At 50.3% G+C, this 15,935-nt stretch overlaps 5 protein-coding genes, 2 non-coding genes and 1 pseudogene across 8 annotated transcripts; 2 read left to right on the plus strand and 6 right to left on the minus strand.

Annotated features, from left to right (window-relative positions):
• Positions 1–8: 8 nt before the first annotated feature.
• LOC9637178 (40S ribosomal protein S2) lies at positions 9–1,006 on the plus strand. Its single transcript, XM_002974491.2, has 2 exons — positions 9–722; positions 781–1,006. The coding sequence occupies exons 1-2, from the start codon at positions 42–44 to the stop codon at positions 937–939; spliced, it is 840 nt and encodes a 279-aa protein (XP_002974537.1). The 5' UTR covers positions 9–41; the 3' UTR covers positions 940–1,006.
• On the minus strand, positions 962–1,949 carry LOC9636462 (peptidyl-prolyl cis-trans isomerase CYP18-1). Its single transcript, XM_002974671.2, has 6 exons — positions 1,891–1,949; positions 1,763–1,837; positions 1,541–1,702; positions 1,292–1,450; positions 1,098–1,234; positions 962–1,038 (listed from the first exon to the last, which is right to left on the minus strand). The coding sequence occupies exons 1-5, from the start codon at positions 1,891–1,893 to the stop codon at positions 1,151–1,153; spliced, it is 483 nt and encodes a 160-aa protein (XP_002974717.2). The 5' UTR covers positions 1,894–1,949; the 3' UTR covers positions 962–1,038; positions 1,098–1,150.
• On the minus strand, positions 1,898–5,375 carry LOC112347904 (annotated as a pseudogene).
• A 3,343-nt stretch (positions 5,376–8,718) lies between these two features.
• LOC112347972 lies at positions 8,719–8,864 on the minus strand. Its single transcript, XR_002992914.1, has one exon. It is a non-coding gene; the product is annotated as a U4 spliceosomal RNA (small nuclear RNA).
• A 1,043-nt stretch (positions 8,865–9,907) lies between these two features.
• LOC9636463 (protein BRASSINOSTEROID INSENSITIVE 1) lies at positions 9,908–11,971 on the plus strand. Its single transcript, XM_024679733.1, has one exon. The coding sequence runs from the start codon at positions 9,908–9,910 to the stop codon at positions 11,969–11,971; it is 2,064 nt and encodes a 687-aa protein (XP_024535501.1).
• Positions 11,972–12,090: 119 nt separating this feature from the next.
• Positions 12,091–12,236, minus strand: LOC112347973. The gene has a single exon (XR_002992915.1). It is a non-coding gene; the product is annotated as a U4 spliceosomal RNA (small nuclear RNA).
• Positions 12,237–12,352: 116 nt separating this feature from the next.
• LOC9636464 (transmembrane protein 53) lies at positions 12,353–13,849 on the minus strand. The gene is made up of 4 exons (XM_002974672.2): positions 13,251–13,849; positions 12,991–13,099; positions 12,743–12,924; positions 12,353–12,656 (listed from the first exon to the last, which is right to left on the minus strand). The coding sequence occupies exons 1-4, from the start codon at positions 13,820–13,822 to the stop codon at positions 12,383–12,385; spliced, it is 1,137 nt and encodes a 378-aa protein (XP_002974718.2). The 5' UTR covers positions 13,823–13,849; the 3' UTR covers positions 12,353–12,382.
• On the minus strand, positions 13,842–15,795 carry LOC9637180 (3-ketoacyl-CoA synthase 4). Of its 2 annotated transcripts, none has more exons than XM_024679677.1 (2): positions 14,138–15,795; positions 13,842–13,995 (listed from the first exon to the last, which is right to left on the minus strand). In XM_024679677.1, exons 1-2 carry the CDS (start codon positions 15,707–15,709, stop codon positions 13,867–13,869), a joined length of 1,701 nt encoding a protein of 566 aa, XP_024535445.1. In that variant the 5' UTR covers positions 15,710–15,795; the 3' UTR covers positions 13,842–13,866. The 2 variants fall into 2 exon arrangements, with proteins under 2 accessions (XP_024535445.1, XP_002974719.2); XM_002974673.2 differs by having other exon boundaries at positions 13,842–13,985; positions 14,128–15,795.
• Positions 15,796–15,935: the final 140 nt, after the last annotated feature.

Below are 15,935 nucleotides of genomic sequence, written 5' to 3' on the forward strand. Positions count from 1 at the left end.
GGGTTTTACGATCTTTAGGGTTCTTGGAGGGCGGCCGCAAAATGGCGGAGAGGGGAGGAGGAGGAGGAGGCGAGCAGCGCGAGCGCGGTGGATTTGGCCGGGGCTTCGGCGGTCGCGGCAGGGATCGCGGCCGTGGCGATCGCGGCCGCGGCCGGCGCTCGAGGCGCGCGGACGAGGAGGAGAAATGGGTGCCGGTGACCAAGCTCGGCCGCCTCGTCAAGGACGGTAAGATCAGGAGCCTCGAGCAGATCTATCTCTTCTCCCTCCCCATCAAGGAGCACCAGATCGTCGAGTTCTTCCTCGGTAGCGCGCTCAAGGACGAGGTGATGAAGATCATGCCAGTGCAAAAGCAGACGCGCGCCGGGCAGAGGACGCGATTCAAGGCCTTCGTGGTGGTGGGAGACAACAATGGCCACGTTGGTCTGGGCGTCAAGTGCAGCAAGGAGGTGGCGACCGCGATCCGAGGCGCGATCATCCTCGCCAAGCTCGCGGTGATCCCAGTGAGGCGAGGCTACTGGGGAAACAAGATCGGCAAGCCACACACCGTCCCGTGCAAGGTCACTGGGAAATGCGGCTCGGTGACTGTCCGGATGGTGCCAGCGCCCCGAGGAGCTGGGATCGTTGCCGCTCGCGTCCCCAAGAAGGTGCTCCAGTTTGCCGGGATCGAGGATGTTTTCACCTCGTCGCGCGGATCGACCAAGACACTCGGCAACTTCGTCAAGGTGAGGATTGGTCTGATCGTTCTTTCATTCTCGACGAGTTTTTCTTGGTCTTTCGCAGGCTACGTACGACTGTCTGTTGAAGACGTATGGGTTCCTCACCCCGGATCTGTGGAAGGAGACCCGGTTTACCAAGTCGCCGTTCCAGGAGTTCACGGACTACCTGTCCAAGCCTACCAAGTTGGTGATCGAGGACGTCGAGAAGGCCCCGGTGTACTGAGTAGCACTACTACTATTCCCTGTTTCATCTTTTTGGAGCTTGAATACCAAAGTTTTTGATTTGCTCAGTGATATCGAGTAAGATGATCTTCTAGACAAGCTGCCAGACACGAAGAAAGAGAGATCAGAGTTTTAGATCGAGCTCATGTTCTTTCTTACATCGAGAACTGGAAAGCCTGGAGTTTTCTCGTAAGCGTTTGGGAGAAGTTGGATCATCCGGCGAGAGGATTCGAGTGCATGGTGACTCTGTTTAGCCTGATCTCCGCCAAGGGACGATCTCCAGCACCCGTTTGTGTCTGTAGCGAAGAAACTGTAAGACCACTATCGATCGAAAGCAAGAAAAGTGTGTTAACCTTCTCCATGAGGTCGAGAACTTCGAAGCCATGGATGACTTTGCCAAAGACGGTGTAGAGGCCGTTTAAGTGGGGCTGCTTGGCATACGTGACGAAGAACTGGCTCCCATTCGTGTTTGGTCCGCTGTTGGCCATGGCAAGGATTCCTCTCGCGTTGTGCTGATACAAGAAAGAGAGTAAGAACAATCGCTCAGCTCAATCTTATCATCCAAGGAGAAGAAGAAAGAAAGAAAGAAGAAAATTTTCTACCTTGAGAGACTCGCGAATCTCATCGTTAAACTTGCGACCCCAAATGCTGGTACCTCCGCGCCCAGTTCCAGTGGGATCGCCTCCTTGGATCATGAATCCTTTGATGTTGCGGTGGAAGATTGTGCCGTCGTAGTAGCCGCTCGCGCACAGCGCCAGGAAATTCTACATCTCCAACATGAAAATCTTTCAGTCTCTCTCGCGCTCTCTCTTCTAAGATTTTACCTCGGCTGTCTTTGGGACCTCGTCGCAGAAGATCTCGCACTTGATATCTCCCAGATTGGTGTGCAATGTGATCGACTACAATGAAACAACAAGATTTCAGCTCCAATCGCAGCAGAGACTCTGCTCACCATCGTCTCCCTCCCAAGAACCCTAGACTTGGGTTTTAAGTTAATTCTTTTACACAAAGCTCTTTAAACTTTAAAGACTATGTTGTGGCTTTCTCTCGCAAATAGCTTTCCCAGCCCATGGCTTCCAATCTCTCTGCCTTCTCGATCACCTTCCTTTCTAGCTCCTCTTTGTAGGATATCATCCTGGAAGAGAAGAAACGAGATCGTTTTAATGGGTGAAACCATTGCAAACTCACTTGTCAAGCATTCTCGGGTCCCAAACTTGCAAGAACCTCGCAGCTAAAATCCCTGCGTTTGCTCCATTGTCCACTGCAACCCACGCAACCGGCTCTGGCTACGATCACACAAAGTGACAGTTGGTCGAGAGCGCATTGATTCTTTCAGCTGAACTGGCAACTTACTTGCACAGCGATTGGAAGTTCGATTCCATGCTTCGATGAGCCTTTGCTGGTCGGAACCCCGATCACTGGAAGTGGCGTGGCACCGGCAACAATGCCTGCGAAAACAACGAAAATATAAGCATACGAGTAGAAGATCACCAGGGACTGACCAGGTAACTCGGAGTAGCCGATCGATACGACAACGAGAACTTTGAGACCTTTCGCGTGAGCATCTCTCACATAGTTGCTGGATACTGCTACGATCTAACCACGCACAAGAATAGAGTTAATGCTTCCATCATATATAACAAAACGATATTTAATACCTCACAAGGCACACCAAACGATTCCAGCGCTGCGGCAGCAGCCTTCTCGGGAGTCCCCGCGCAAGTCGTCAAGATTCCCACGACAGGAGGAGCAGCTGCGGAGTTACATTCGCTCGGTAGTCAATCGTAGAATTAATCACAGTACCAGATTCCTTTGCATTGTACTGCTTTGTGATGTCGCTGCCAACAAACGCTTCCAGCTTTTCCAGACACTGCGATCTCCTCTCTTCTCCTTGGTGTGCGATAACCCTGTACAAAAACAACGTTTGGAAAAACCAAGAGAACGGAAACACCTCGACGTACTTCGATTGGAGGTGTTCGTCGGAAGTAGCCAGTATCCTCACGGCCAGAAGTCCTGCGTTCTCTGCATCATCGACGGCTACAGTAGCAACAGGAATTCCCGTTGGCATCTGCCGTGAAAAGAATTGCCTTCTCTTTCTAACTGCGAAAGGCAAATGGTTTACCTGAGCAATCGACAAGAAGGAATCCAGTCCTCTTAATGCTGTGACATCGACCGGAACACCGATAGCTGGGAGAGGCGTAATGCTGCCAACCATTCCTGAACCAAACCTCGAAAAGTCGAGAGAGAAAACAGAAGAAAAAATTCTACAAAAAGAATTGACTAACCGGGAAGGTGCGCAGCACCACCAGCTCCAGCGATAATCACATTGAGATTGTCAAGGTGAGCATTCGATGCGTAGCTATACATTCGTTCCGCGGTCCTGTGAGCCGAGACAATCGTCATCTACGCACAAACGACTTAGCTAGAAAAACGGCATACTAATTCACAGACCTGGTACTTTACACCAAAAAGATCAAGAAGTTTTCCGGCGTGTCTCATGGTAGAAAGATCTGAATCCGAACCCATGATAATTCCCACTGCCGGTTTTTCTAGCTTTGAGAAAACTATATATTAAGTGAAACAGGGAAACGAAAACAAAAAACCGATGTTACCTGTCGGATGTTTGCATTCAGCTTCTGAACCATCCGTGATTTGACGCATTCTTTGTTTCACGGTGGCCATCGATGGCCCCACAACTGTGACATGACCCATTTTTCGTTGTCTCCGAAACTCTACGCTCAGTGTGAAGCCTAAGTCGCACTACTCAATAATGATAGCAAACCTCGCTTGTGGTACCAATGTACACTAGCACCTGGAATGCTAAATGCCTTGTTCATTATCTTTTGTGCGATAGATGCACCGAGCTCACCCTGAATGCTCGCAAACAATGAGCTACAACACGAAGAAATAAGAACGTTACCTCTTCAGCCAAAATGTTATACATTCCTGCTGCTGAAACTTTCATGGAAGTGTCACCGAGTGGCAAGCCTAGGACAGCACGAAGGTGCTGTTCAAACTGCGAAACGTAGCATGCTTCGATAGTAAGATGGCCACTGTTATGCGGTCGTGGTGCAACCTCATTCAGCAAAATCTACAAGAAAAGTTAGAAACAATCAAGAGGCAAAAAATGTATACCAGATTATCAGAAGCCAAAAACTGCTCGACGCAAAAAAACTCCAGCGCCACCAAATGAAGCGACAGCTTTTGCTGCTAGGTCCAGTGCTGTCTTCTCGGCAGCTTTCGGAATCAGGGCCGGTGATAGCACTGTATGGCAGATGCTCCTCCTGGACGAATCAGAGAAGTTCTGAATACAAAGGAAAACGAGTAAGCTAGCCTTGCCTTTGAGTAGTCTCCACCAGTTGATAGCACCGTGTTGTTCCATCTATGCCACGGGCAACCATCACTGCTAGTTCCTAAAAGAATGGATCAGGCAAACGCAGAAAAACTACAAACCTTCTCAAAAGACACCCACTTCTCCGCAAACAGACCTTGCTCAAAACCTCCCAATGCTGCGGTGACAAGAGAAGAACCACTTAGCGAGCAGTGAACACGGAAGGGCTATCTTACCTTTCACAGACGGAAGCAAGTCACTTCTGCTTCTCACTGCGATGTTCCCGCGGCCATCGTAAGCAAACCGGCGGCATTTTAGCATGAACGGGTATCCCAGAACAGAAGCTGCATCCTCCAAGCTTTCTAAGCCAGTAACCTGTGAACTAATGTCGATCAAACATTTCAAAACTGTAGAGCTCTAGACAAACCTCCACGAACTCAGGAACTGGAACACCATACTTTATAAAATGCAGCTTCTGGCGATACTTGTCCTGCAAGAAGGAAACAACGATTACCTACATTTGCTCGGAAACTGCTAACCTGAATCGTCTTAATAGTACTCGAGCTCGGTTCCACGCGAACTCCCTGCTTTTCAAGCTCGTCAAGTGTTCCCGCATCAACATGCTCTATCTCCATAGTCACGACTTCACACCTGAAATGACGAAACGAAGTTTAGCAACGAAAGAACAAGAAAAGCTGGTATACGCTTTGGCGAACTCCAAAACAGCATATCTATCGTCAAACTCCGCAACAACATGACGATGAGCAAGAGCACTGGCAGGACAAATCGCCGAAGGGTCCAGAACCGCGACTTTGACACCCATCGCCGAGCCAGCTTCGCACAGCATTCGGCCCAATTGCCCCCCTCCCAGGACTCCCACCACAGCATCGTCTAGCCAAAACCTCCTGCCAGAGCAAATTCTTCTTCTAGAACGAAAGAAAGACTAAGAGGATTTACCCCGATGAAAGCTGCTGCTGCTGTAAAGCCGCTTCGTTCAGCGCTCTCGCAAAGGAGATCCGAGCGGCAGTGCTCGCCTCGCCGATCCGGAGACGGCATTGGTTTGCAAAGCATCGAGAATGCGGCGGCACGGCTGGCGCTGCCATGAGCTAGAACCCTAATTTCACTTCTAGGGTTTTAGGGAACCGTTACCTTCGCTTGAGGAGTGGACACACAAAACGAGGAAACTAACTGATACAATGACTGCTCTCCCTATCAAAGCTATCACTCCGGCACGAACAGATCGGTCACTGCGACGAGAAGTGGGCGATCGAAGCCGAGACCGCCTTCTCCTTCCTGGCATCGCTTGTGCCCGACGGTGCTCGACTTGGGCACGATGATGCGTAGAATTCCCTTCCCGGCCTGCGCGGTGACGCCCTCGGTGCATGCATTGCGCGGGAGAGCAAAGCGGAGCTCGAAGAGCCAGTTGAGAGCCGAGCCGGGGAGCTCGAGCGCTCGGGGGACCGCGGCGCTGTAGCGAGCTCGGACGCTGATAAAGCCGTGCTGCACCACGACCTCGAGCTCCTCCTTCTCGAACCCGCCCGCGACGGCGCGGATTTGCACGGCCTCTGCCTCGCGGAAGTACTGCCGCACGAACAGATTCTTGCGGGGGCGCAGCTCGCCGGTGAGATCGATCACCATCCAGCTCACCCAACCGCCGCTCCCGTCGTCGTCGTCGTCGTCGCCAACTGCGCGCACAGATCGAGCAAAGGATTAGCGGAGGAGGAAGAAAGAAAGAAGAAAGAGATAGAGACAAGGGAAGTCGATCGGATCGGCGAGCGCGGATGGAGGAACTAGAGCTCGCGAGCCGCTGCGCTTGATCTTGATTCTCGGACTGAGCTCCTCCTTGCGCACCCCTGGCGCCTTGACAAAGCCAGCGCCTTTGGCTGCCGCGGTGGTCGCCGCCATCGCCATCGCAGAGACGCCGCGAAAAACACCGGCATTCCCCAGCAAACGATCCATCCCACCTCGCCAGAAACATGGAATGATGGATGCTTAAATACGTACTACTGGCGATACGGTCGTGAAGCGAGACATGCTAGCATATTCCGTTCCGGCAGTGGTGCTATTGTATATTCTACTAGGTAAATAAAACTCATATAAAATTTTGCAAAACTTCGTTTGTAAAGAATTTAAGATGAACCTTCCATAAATTCAAGCTTTCTAAGCCAGTAACCTGAGAACTATCGTGAGCGATTCAACATATCAAAATTGTAGAATTCTAGACAAACCTCCACGAACTCAAGAACTGACGATTTTGTCCTGGAAGAAGGAGACGAAGATGAGAACCGCTAATCTGAATTGTCTAAATTGTGGTAACTCCCTGCTTTTCAAGCTCGCCAAGTATTTCCGCATCAACATACTAACATAGGTTTAAGATTTTGCTTCCAGAAGTTCTCGACGGCGCGAACCTCAAAAGTCAGCTTTATATTCAGAAAAAATCACTCAAACACGAGACCTTGTAGCCGCTCTTTTTTTGCAAAGCTTTGGTGGAATGACTCATGCTGTAGATGTAGAGCGGCTGCTTGCTCGAAAATCCTCGCTTCCAAAGCAAAAAGACGCTAGAAACTCTTACACTATGGTAGAACCGCGCCCAGATTTCTCCAGGGCGAGAGAGGAATCTCGATCGAGGAGGAAACGAGGAAGCACGAAGAAGAAGGGGAGGGTGGCAATTCTTCTTTCTTCTTGAGATAGGGTTTAGGGCTTCTTGCCATGGGGGGACTGCCCGTTTAGAAGACCGCAGCACACTGGAGGTGGTGAACCACGTGTTCGCGGGCTCGGATCCCGAAGAAAAGCAAAGAATTGTGGAGGTGCTGCATTGTGTCGGTGTCCGTTTTGGCAGGGACATTGCTCGCCCCCTTGACGAGCCAGAGGAAGTGCGCAAGGTACTTGGACGCCCTCTTTCGAGCTCCATCGCCAAGCCGCTGATAGCTCACAAGCTGCTCAATCAATGTAAGTAGCTTCTATGATTCCACTAATAACTGCCTAGTATCTTACTTGTCCCTTTGGCAGTGTCGCCTGGGAAACAATGCGTACGTGCGCTTGATCTTGATCGCAAGGAGGACAGGCAATCTAAGATCACTGGGCTCGTGATTAGACAAATGTTCAAGGGAGTTACGGTTCCCAAGCACATCTACAAGCCTTTGTTATTGCCCCTGATTGATGGAGTGGACCAAACCTTTGATAATTCAGATGATGCTTACGATGCATACGAAGCCATGGTGGAGAAAATGAAGCAACGTCTTGGCACTGCTGTGACATTCGACAAGGTGGATGTTAAGAGGCCGGACGAACCATGTGACAACGATTCCGAAGTCTTCCGCTTTTGTTCCCAAGAAGCCAAGTTGTTATGGGTGATGAGAGCCGGCTCTGAGAACACTGCATGCGTCGGGGCACTCATGTACGATTATGGACCAGGTTTTCAGCTCAGAAGCTTTGCGATCGGCGTGGTTCTGATCCAGGATTTCATCTGGGTGTTCAAGTTCATTCCGGAGAGCTTTGATCCCGTGGCATGTCTCTACGTGTTGCTCCGGGAGGGTGGACTGAAGATGCTCACCAAGCTCATGTGCGCCCAGCCGGGTCTACTTGGAGTTCTCTGAACCTTCATCGTGTTCTTTGCTTGATGCTTCTGAAGCAACAAAACATATGGAGTTTTATAGTTAGTCCATTGTGTTTAGATTTATCCTCAACTAAAGATATATTACATTTGTCAACTGATTTTCGTCAACTTTCATTTCTTGGATTATATAAAGGCCTTCCACAAAGAAATTCTCTTCTAGCTATCATTGTGATTGTTTTTGCTTGTACTTTTGTAAATGTGCATTTAGATAGAACATGGAATACTTTGCTGCTAATTGCTAAATACCATGCCAAATGCCAAAACATTAACCACACTGAAGAGAACACAAGCAACTCAAGTGTTTATACTTTGCATCATGAGTTAAGGCATAGTGATTGATCTTCTTATTTTTTCTCCATCTTCTTGTTCTCAAATGCAAAAGAGGATTTCCATTTGTCCTATTTTGGCTGGTTTGATAGATCGAATGAGGTTTCCGTCCAGCAAGCGATTTGGTAGGCGCCGAATATTTGGGTTTGGCACGCAACTTATTTTTGTCAGCCCGGAACAAGCGCAGATAGATGCCAGATTTGAAATTCCATTTTTTCATTGATCATGGTCGCCTCGACTCACATAATGGTGTTTTGTGTTTCCGCCCGTTCTTCCTGCTTCTTTAAGTAGGTATTGGATAAGTGTGGTTTCATTCCCTGTTCCTCACATCGATTGGCGCAAGGCTCAAAAACATGCTCAATGCATTCTCTTGGAAAAAGAAGGCCATGGCAGAGGTGTGCCTTGGTGTCCTGGGAGTCCTTGAGACAGATAAGGTGGTGCCGTGGTAATATTCCATTCTCAAATAAAATTTGAGAACTTATTCAACTTAGATTTGAGATTTGTAGGCCCGAGCCTAGGGCGGGCCTTCCAGAAATTCTCGACGGCCTCCCTAAGGAGACACGAAGAGGGGGTTTGGAAATAGTTTTCAACCAGCAATTGACGCGTCTCGGTAAAACCTCATAAACTGCGTCATTGCCCCAAGCGCAAAGATAAAACAAACCTCCATCCTAGCTTGGTTTATATACCCGCGGAGTGGCACGATTTCAGTCCTTGGCTCGTGAAATGGGGCTGGCTGGCGCAGCATATTCCTAGAAGTCAAGGTCACGAGACCTTTGTAGCCGCTCTTTTTTTCTGCTGTTATGTGGAAACCAGGAGACTTGCAATAAAGCAAGCAGCTGATGACAGTCCGAACCGGACTGACCGACACTGAGCGAACAAATCATGGGCTTCTTTCAAAATTCTTGGCGCATGAATGCATTTTTCATGATTCTACTGTTTGTCATTTTATATCAACTCTATAGTTTATATAAACCTTCATTTATAAACCCCTTGCACAAGAATTGTTATGGAATTTGGGCAATCCCTTCTAGCTCATTGTGATTGATTTTGCTTGTACTTCTACAAAGACATACTCTTACAGCATTGAAATGCCTAGGAACATTTCATACTGGACTATAGAAGAGTTTTCTAGGTTTGCATCTTTCTTTCTTCTTGTTACTAATTGAAAATTGTATAGTGCTTGAGTTGGACCAGATCTTATGATTGCTCTCAAGAAGCAATATTCCCCATGTAACCCATAAAATGGTCTGGGCATATGCCACATGACAGTCGTGGCCAGTAACACACCATGCTCAAAATATATCTGAATAAAAAAGTTTTGAAGTGTCATAACAAAAAGGAGAAAAAAAAATTAAAGACAAAACAATGGAATTTATAATAAAAGTAAAAGATAAACCTCTTACTTTAAAGAAAGAAAAGTTTAACACAATTTTTTCTAACAAAAAGTCAAGGCTCTAAAAGTTAATTAAAAGCAAAGACTTTTGGCCTCTTCAGAAAGAGAATATTGCTTAAAACTTCACTGACCACATTTAATTTTTTCTAGGGACTCCAAGTGCACATATGCTACATTGGCATTGCCAATTGCAAAGGAAGTAGGGGGGGTGCAGGTGATCGGGGGAAGGGGCTACTGACTACTACCACCCAGGGTTTAGGGGTGCAGAAACACAAGCAACTCGAGTGTCTATACTTTGCTTCATGAGTTCAAGCACAGTGATTGTTTTTCTTATTTCTTTCTTCATCTTCTCATTCTCAAATGCAAGAGAGGACTCATCTGTGCTTTTGAGCTTCAAAAACTCCGTGGAAGATCCATCTAAAACTTTATCCAGCTGGAATATAAGTGATAACTTCTGCCAGCACTGGAATGGCGTAGCCTGCACGACAAAAGGCCGAGTTTCCGTTCTTGAGCTTGAGCATTTAACGTTACCGGGCTCGCTCTTGGTTTCCACAATCAATGCTCTACCTTTCTTACTGGAGCTATCTGTCTTGGGAAGCAACTTCACTGATGCCATGAATTCCTCTGAACATGCCTGCTCACTTGAGATGATCAAGCTGTCAAGTAACCAAAACATGACCTTCACGAGCAGTTTTGATGCTATGCTCGGCTGCCAAGGTCTAAAGGTTCTCAATCTTTCAAACAATCAGATTGATGGTAAGATAGAAGTGCCAATAGGCAATGCTTTGGAGGTATTAGATGTTTCACATAACTTATTTAGTGGTGAGGTTCCCCTCTTCCTGTCTTCACAGTGCAAGAGGTTGAGATATCTAGACCTCTCCCACAATCATCTCACCGGAGAACTTCCAGTGGATCTTCTTAAAAATTGTACTAATCTGCAACAAATCTCTCTGGCCTACAACAGCTTCCATGGCACGTCATTTCCCTCTATTCACTCCTTGCCATCGCTGGAATTTCTCGATGCTAGCTTCAATAACTTCACAGGTCCAGTTCCCGCAATTCATGAGAACCTCAAGCATCTTAATCTCAGCTCAAACAGTTTCAATACAACCAGGGAAAACTTATGTCCATCGCTCAACTCCTCGAGGCTGGAGAGTCTGATCCTGGTCAACAACAAGCTCACCGGAAGGGTATTGGACAGTGTCTTGAATTGCTCCAGCCTTAAGATGTTGGATTTGAGCTTCAACTTGTTAGCAGGAGAGATTCCAAGCACTATCTGCAAACAAGTTCCCAAGCTCGAGCATTTCCTCGCGTGGGTAAACAACCTCGAAGGGCAACTTCCCCCAAACTTGGCCTCATGCAGCAACCTCACCAAGATCATCCTCACTTTCAACAATCTCAGTGGAAACATTCCACCTGAGCTGTTATCCAACACAAAGAGCCTCCAATGGTTAAGTTTGAGTAATAACAGATTGAGTGGAGAGTTTCCTGATTCATTGGAGCATGCAAAGGAGATGCTAGTGCTTCAGTTGAGCAACAACAGCCTGCAGGGCAAGCTGCCCAGCAACATGACCGTCCAGACAATAAATCTCCGCGGAAACAGCTTGAGCGGGAGGATTCCAGCCTCTTTGAATGGTTTCCAAGGCAGCAAACTTGCCAAACCCAACGTTGCGGGGACGAGCTTGAAGATAGCCTCAGGGATCAAGACATGTGGGTGCATGGACAGCATTTTCATGCTACAAGGAATCTCTTTGGAAGAAATGGAGAGTCGACTCACAGCCAAGAGTGGTGGCTGCAAATGCTCCATAAGTTTCCTTCCAGCAAGCTTTTATGGTTTCTCCGCTTCCAGCCCTTCCTTCATCGATGTTTCATTCAACAAATTGGTGGGAGGCATCCCTCGCGAGCTTGGGAGCATGCAGGACGCCTCTTACATCAGCCTTGCGCACAACTTCCTCTCGGGAACAATCCCAGTGGAGCTCGGGGATCTCAAGAACATCATAGGGATGGATTTGTCATTCAATGGTCTCCAAGGAAGCATTCCAGGCTCGTTTTCCTCGCTCCAGTCCCTGACAGGGTTGAATGTGTCTCACAACAACTTGTCCGGTCCGATTCCACAGGGTGGCCAGCTTGCGACACTTGATGCCAGTAGCTACGCAGGAAACGCCGGTCTTTGTGGCTTCCCTCTAGCGTCGTGCATCACATCGCCACCAACAGCGACAAATCGTGCTGACCATGGCTATGGTGGATTTGGAGCGGTTCTTGCGGTGAGCTTTGCAATTGGGGTGGTGGTCTCAGTTATCTGCTGCACAATGGTAGTCACCATTGATAGTAAGAAACGCTTTGTGGAGAGAGCTTGCTATGGATGATCGACACACCGAAAAGAAAAAAATGCCCAGCCACGCTTAGTCAAACAATTTTAAGCGTTTTTCCATGTGTATGTTACTTTATAAGAAAATCTTATTCAACTTAAATTTAAGATTTGTAGGCCCGAGCCTAGGGCGGGCCTTCCAGAAATTCTCGACGGCCTCCCGAAGGAGACACGAAGAGGGGGTTTGGAAATAGTTTTCAACCAGCAATTGACGCGTCTCGGTAAAACCTCATAAACTGTGTCATTGCCCCAAGCGCAAAGATAAAACAAACCTCCATCTTAGCTCGACTTATATACCCGAGGAGTGGCACGATTTCAGTCCTTGGCTCGTGGGATAGGGCTGGCTGGCGCAGCATATTCCTAGAACTGATTGTCCCTAAAAGTAAAAAATATGCATTTATTCACTCGCTCATGCTTCATGGGCTAGAGTTTTCTCGGGGAGGATCTCCTGGAAAAATTTCTCGAGCTGCTCGTGGTAGAGCGCCGGAAAGCTCCGCAAATGATCTACGTGAGGAGAGATCCGCATGTCGAAGCACGAGACCTTGTAGCCGCTCTTTTTCTGCAAATCCATGAACTCTTCGACGTAGCTCGCTGGGATGACTCGGTCGGCGCTGCTGTAGATGTAGAGCTGCGGGCATCGCGGCTGCTTGCTCGACAAAATGGAGATGATTCTTGCAAGTCTCCTGGTTTCCACAGCAGAAAAGGAGAGCCGAGATGTTAGAAACTAGCGCCGCAGGAAAAGATCTAGCGAGGAAAGAGCACCTCTTACAGTTTGACAGCGGGAACCGCGAGTAGAACCGCGAAGAACTTCTCCAGGACTGCCAGGAGCAGAGTCTCGGACGCGCTCGGCTGCGCAAGGATTGCTCGCTCGGCGTCGGTCAGTCCCGCCAGCGACTGCGTCGAGAAGCTTTGCTTCTTGAGAAATGCTGTTGCGAACCCCGAGGCCCAGACCTTGCCAAAACGTATCAGCTCGATGTAAGAACACGACCAGGATCACGTAAAACTTCGTCGGCTTACCTGGGGACTGAGCTCGGCAGCAGGCCCCGAATCTACAACGCATCCTTTTATTCTGCTCGTGAGGTGCTGCTGCCCTTGCTGCTGGAGTTTCTCGAGTAGAGCTCCATAGCTGTGAAGAAGGAATCAAATCAACACCATTGCTTTGACAACTAGGAAAAAAATAAGAAGACCACTTTACTAAGCTCTAGAAAAACCATTAAAAAAAAATAAAAAAATAAAAACCTGACTGCTAGAGAAAACTTACTCTGTTGGGAACTTACAAGAACCAGCCGGTGTTGCTAAAGGTGTGGAACAGCACCGATTTTTCCTTTCTTCCACCGCTCGCTAGCCACTGCTTGATTTCCGCGTAGAGCAAATCGACATGCCTGTCGGCCTTCCCAATGACGCCGAGGCTCAGCAAATCCGGCATTGGCATCACGAAAGTCATAGCACTGATCCCTCTCGAGTTATACCACTCGGCATATTTCTTCAAGTGCTTGTGTTGAGCACCCAGCCATCCCAGGAGCACTACCACCAGATCTCCCTCTCCATCTCCAAGCCAAGAATCTCCATCGCGGGCATTTTTCCTGTCCGAGACCCCGTGCATGACGATGCTTTGCTTCGCGGGATCCGGAGACACGCGATCTGTGACGAACGGGAGCTGGAATTTGATCCTCGCCGGCCAGAAGACATGGAAATGCGCCCGCTGCGAGCTGGAGCACGAGATTATCGGCCGCGTTTGGCGACGCGGAGGAGCTACACGAGCCACACTGGCGACACTGGATCTCGTGGAGCGCGCATTCTTGCCTGTGATGCGGCCCGCAGCAGGACGCGCCAGGGAGTGAAGATTCATGGCGGAGACCGGCCGATCGTGTGGCAGAAGCCCTAAACCCTGTTTTAGGGTTCTTCGTTTAACATCCTTTTAGGGTTCTTCGCTAACATCAAGAGACATAAAAGAATCCTTTGCACATTATTGTGTGAGGCAACCAAACCCATCACCGAGGAAGAAGAAAGAAGAATCGCCACAGCCCAGCCAGCATTGTCCTGTGACGCCCCAAATCTCTACAAACCCCTGCCCCCCTTCTTCTTCGTTCTTCCTCGTTTCCTCCTCTATAGACCCGCCCAATTCTGCGAATCAAGAGAAATCGTAAACCTCTGGAATCGCCACCGGGAACTGGTCGATGCAATCCGCCCAGGGCCCCTTCTCGCTCGCCTTGATCGTCCGCAGCGCCCGCCACACGGCGCTGTTACACTTGAACCCGCTCCCAAACGCGATCTGCCACACGCGGTTCCCCTTCCTCATCCTCCCCTTGGCCTCGATGTACGCGAGCTCGTACCAGATCGAGGAGCTGGACGTGTTCCCGAATCGGTACAGCGTCATCCGCGACGCCTCGACGTGCTCCGCGGTGAGCTGCAAGTTCTTCTCCAGCTCGTCGATCACCGCGCGGCCGCCCGCGTGGATGCAAAAGTGGTGGAACGCCAGCCGGAAGTCCGGGATGTATGGCTTCACCGCGCGCTTGAACACCTTGCGCGCCACCAGGAAGCTGAAGAAGATGATCTGCTCGGACAGTGGCAGCACCAGCGGCCCCATGGTCGTGATGTTGGTCTTGAGCGCCTGCCCGGCGATGGCCATGAGATCTTTGGAGAGCGACACGCCCATCTTGGCGTTCTCGTCCTCCTCCTGGTAGACGCAGCGGAAGGACTTGTCGTCGGCGCCCTTGTGCGTCCGCACGGTGTGGAGGAGCTCGTACTTGGCGCGGCGGCGGTCGGATCGTCGGTTGCTGAGCAGCATCGCGGCGCCGCCGACGCGGAAGAGGCAATTCGGGATGAGCATCGAGCGGCGGTTGCCGAAGTACCAGTTCTGGGTGATGTTCTCGGTGCTCACCACGATGGCGTAGTCGTTGCCGTGGACCTGGAGCATGTCCTTGGCGAGGTCGATGGCGATCACTCCCGCGCTGCAGCCCATCCCTCCCAGGTTGTAGGAGCGGATGTTGCCGCGCATCTTGTACTTGTTGACGATCATCGCCGAGAGCGATGGCGTGGGGTTGAAGAGGCTGCAGTTGACGACCAGGATCCCGACGTCCTTGGGCTTGACGCCCGTCTTGTGGAAGAGCTCGTCCAGCGCGCTAAACATGACGGTCTCGGCCTCCTGCCGCGCCGCATCCATGGATGGTCGCGGCGGGAGGTAGTGCATCGCGGGCGGGAGCGCGGTCTGCTCGCCCAGCCCGGAGCGCTCCAGGATCCGGCGCTGGAACTCGAGGCTCTTGTCGTCGAAGCTCCCCGACAGCTTGGAGTGCTCCATGAAGGAGGCGAAGGGGACGCGGATGTTGGGCGATGGCTTGTGGCACGCGTAGTCGACGAGGAAGACGCTGCGCGGGCGGGACATGAAGTAGACGGTGGCGGCGAAGACGAGCAGCGCGGAGCACGTCATGACGCTGACGAGGTTGAATTTGAGGTGGATCCAGAGCTGGTGGATGTCCTCGGGGCCCAGGCGGCCGACCTCGATCGCTACCCCGAGCATCAGCGGGACGAGCGTGAGCGTGATGAGATGCGTCACCAGGTAGTGGTAGCCGAGCTTGACGTACTTGAGGTTGACGCTCTGGAGGAAATCCGGGAGCGGCAGCCGCCGTGATCCTCTGGACCCGCTGCTCCTCCGCAGCAGCCTCCCGCCTCCATCGCCAATTCCGATTCCTGAGGAGGCGCTAGCAGTGGCAGCGGCGCTGGGTCTCTCGTCGGCCATCGTTGGGATTGTTTCGCGAGCTCCTGTGATACTCTGTTCGACAAAAGCCACGAACTTCTTGTTCTTGGATGAGATTTTTTAGGGTTCTTGGGAGTGAGGGAGGAGAGAGGCGTGGGTGGCGATGGCGATGGCGATGGCGATGGCGCGACGCATTTAAGGCAAAGCGAGGCCGGATCAGTAGTGCAGTTAAAGGGGCATTCAATGGCAACACCAACCTCCACTTTCG

The sequence above is a fragment of the Selaginella moellendorffii genome, unplaced genomic scaffold (assembly GCF_000143415.4).
Source record: "Selaginella moellendorffii unplaced genomic scaffold, v1.0 SELMOscaffold_25, whole genome shotgun sequence".
Lineage (NCBI taxonomy): Eukaryota > Viridiplantae > Streptophyta > Lycopodiopsida > Selaginellales > Selaginellaceae > Selaginella > Selaginella moellendorffii.

What these genes read in the sequence shown, in the direction of transcription:
- LOC9637180 (XM_024679677.1), bottom strand. Translation starts at nt 15,709, where the DNA reads ATGGCCGACGAGAGACCCAGCGCCGCTGCCACTGCTAGCGCCTCCTCA. An exon ending in ATTGCATCGACCAGTTCCCG is followed by an intron (nt 13,996 to 14,137) that starts GTGGCGATTCCA and finishes GCTGGCTGGGCT; the next exon opens with GTGGCGATTCTTCTTTCTTC.
- LOC9636464 (XM_002974672.2), bottom strand. Translation starts at nt 13,822, where the DNA reads ATGAATCTTCACTCCCTGGCGCGTCCTGCTGCGGGCCGCATCACAGGC. An exon ending in AGCAACACCGGCTGGTTCTT is followed by an intron (nt 13,100 to 13,250) that starts GTAAGTTCCCAA and finishes CCTTCTTCACAG; the next exon opens with CTATGGAGCTCTACTCGAGA. An exon ending in CTGCCGAGCTCAGTCCCCAG is followed by an intron (nt 12,925 to 12,990) that starts GTAAGCCGACGA and finishes CGTTTTGGCAAG; the next exon opens with GTCTGGGCCTCGGGGTTCGC.
- LOC9636463 (XM_024679733.1), top strand. Translation starts at nt 9,908, where the DNA reads ATGAGTTCAAGCACAGTGATTGTTTTTCTTATTTCTTTCTTCATCTTC.
- LOC9637178 (XM_002974491.2), top strand. Translation starts at nt 42, where the DNA reads ATGGCGGAGAGGGGAGGAGGAGGAGGAGGCGAGCAGCGCGAGCGCGGT. An exon ending in CACTCGGCAACTTCGTCAAG is followed by an intron (nt 723 to 780) that starts GTGAGGATTGGT and finishes GGTCTTTCGCAG; the next exon opens with GCTACGTACGACTGTCTGTT.
- LOC9636462 (XM_002974671.2), bottom strand. An exon ending in AGGTCCCAAAGACAGCCGAG is followed by an intron (nt 1,703 to 1,762) that starts GTAAAATCTTAG and finishes TTGGAGATGTAG; the next exon opens with AATTTCCTGGCGCTGTGCGC. An exon ending in AGATTCGCGAGTCTCTCAAG is followed by an intron (nt 1,451 to 1,540) that starts GTAGAAAATTTT and finishes TTCTTGTATCAG; the next exon opens with CACAACGCGAGAGGAATCCT.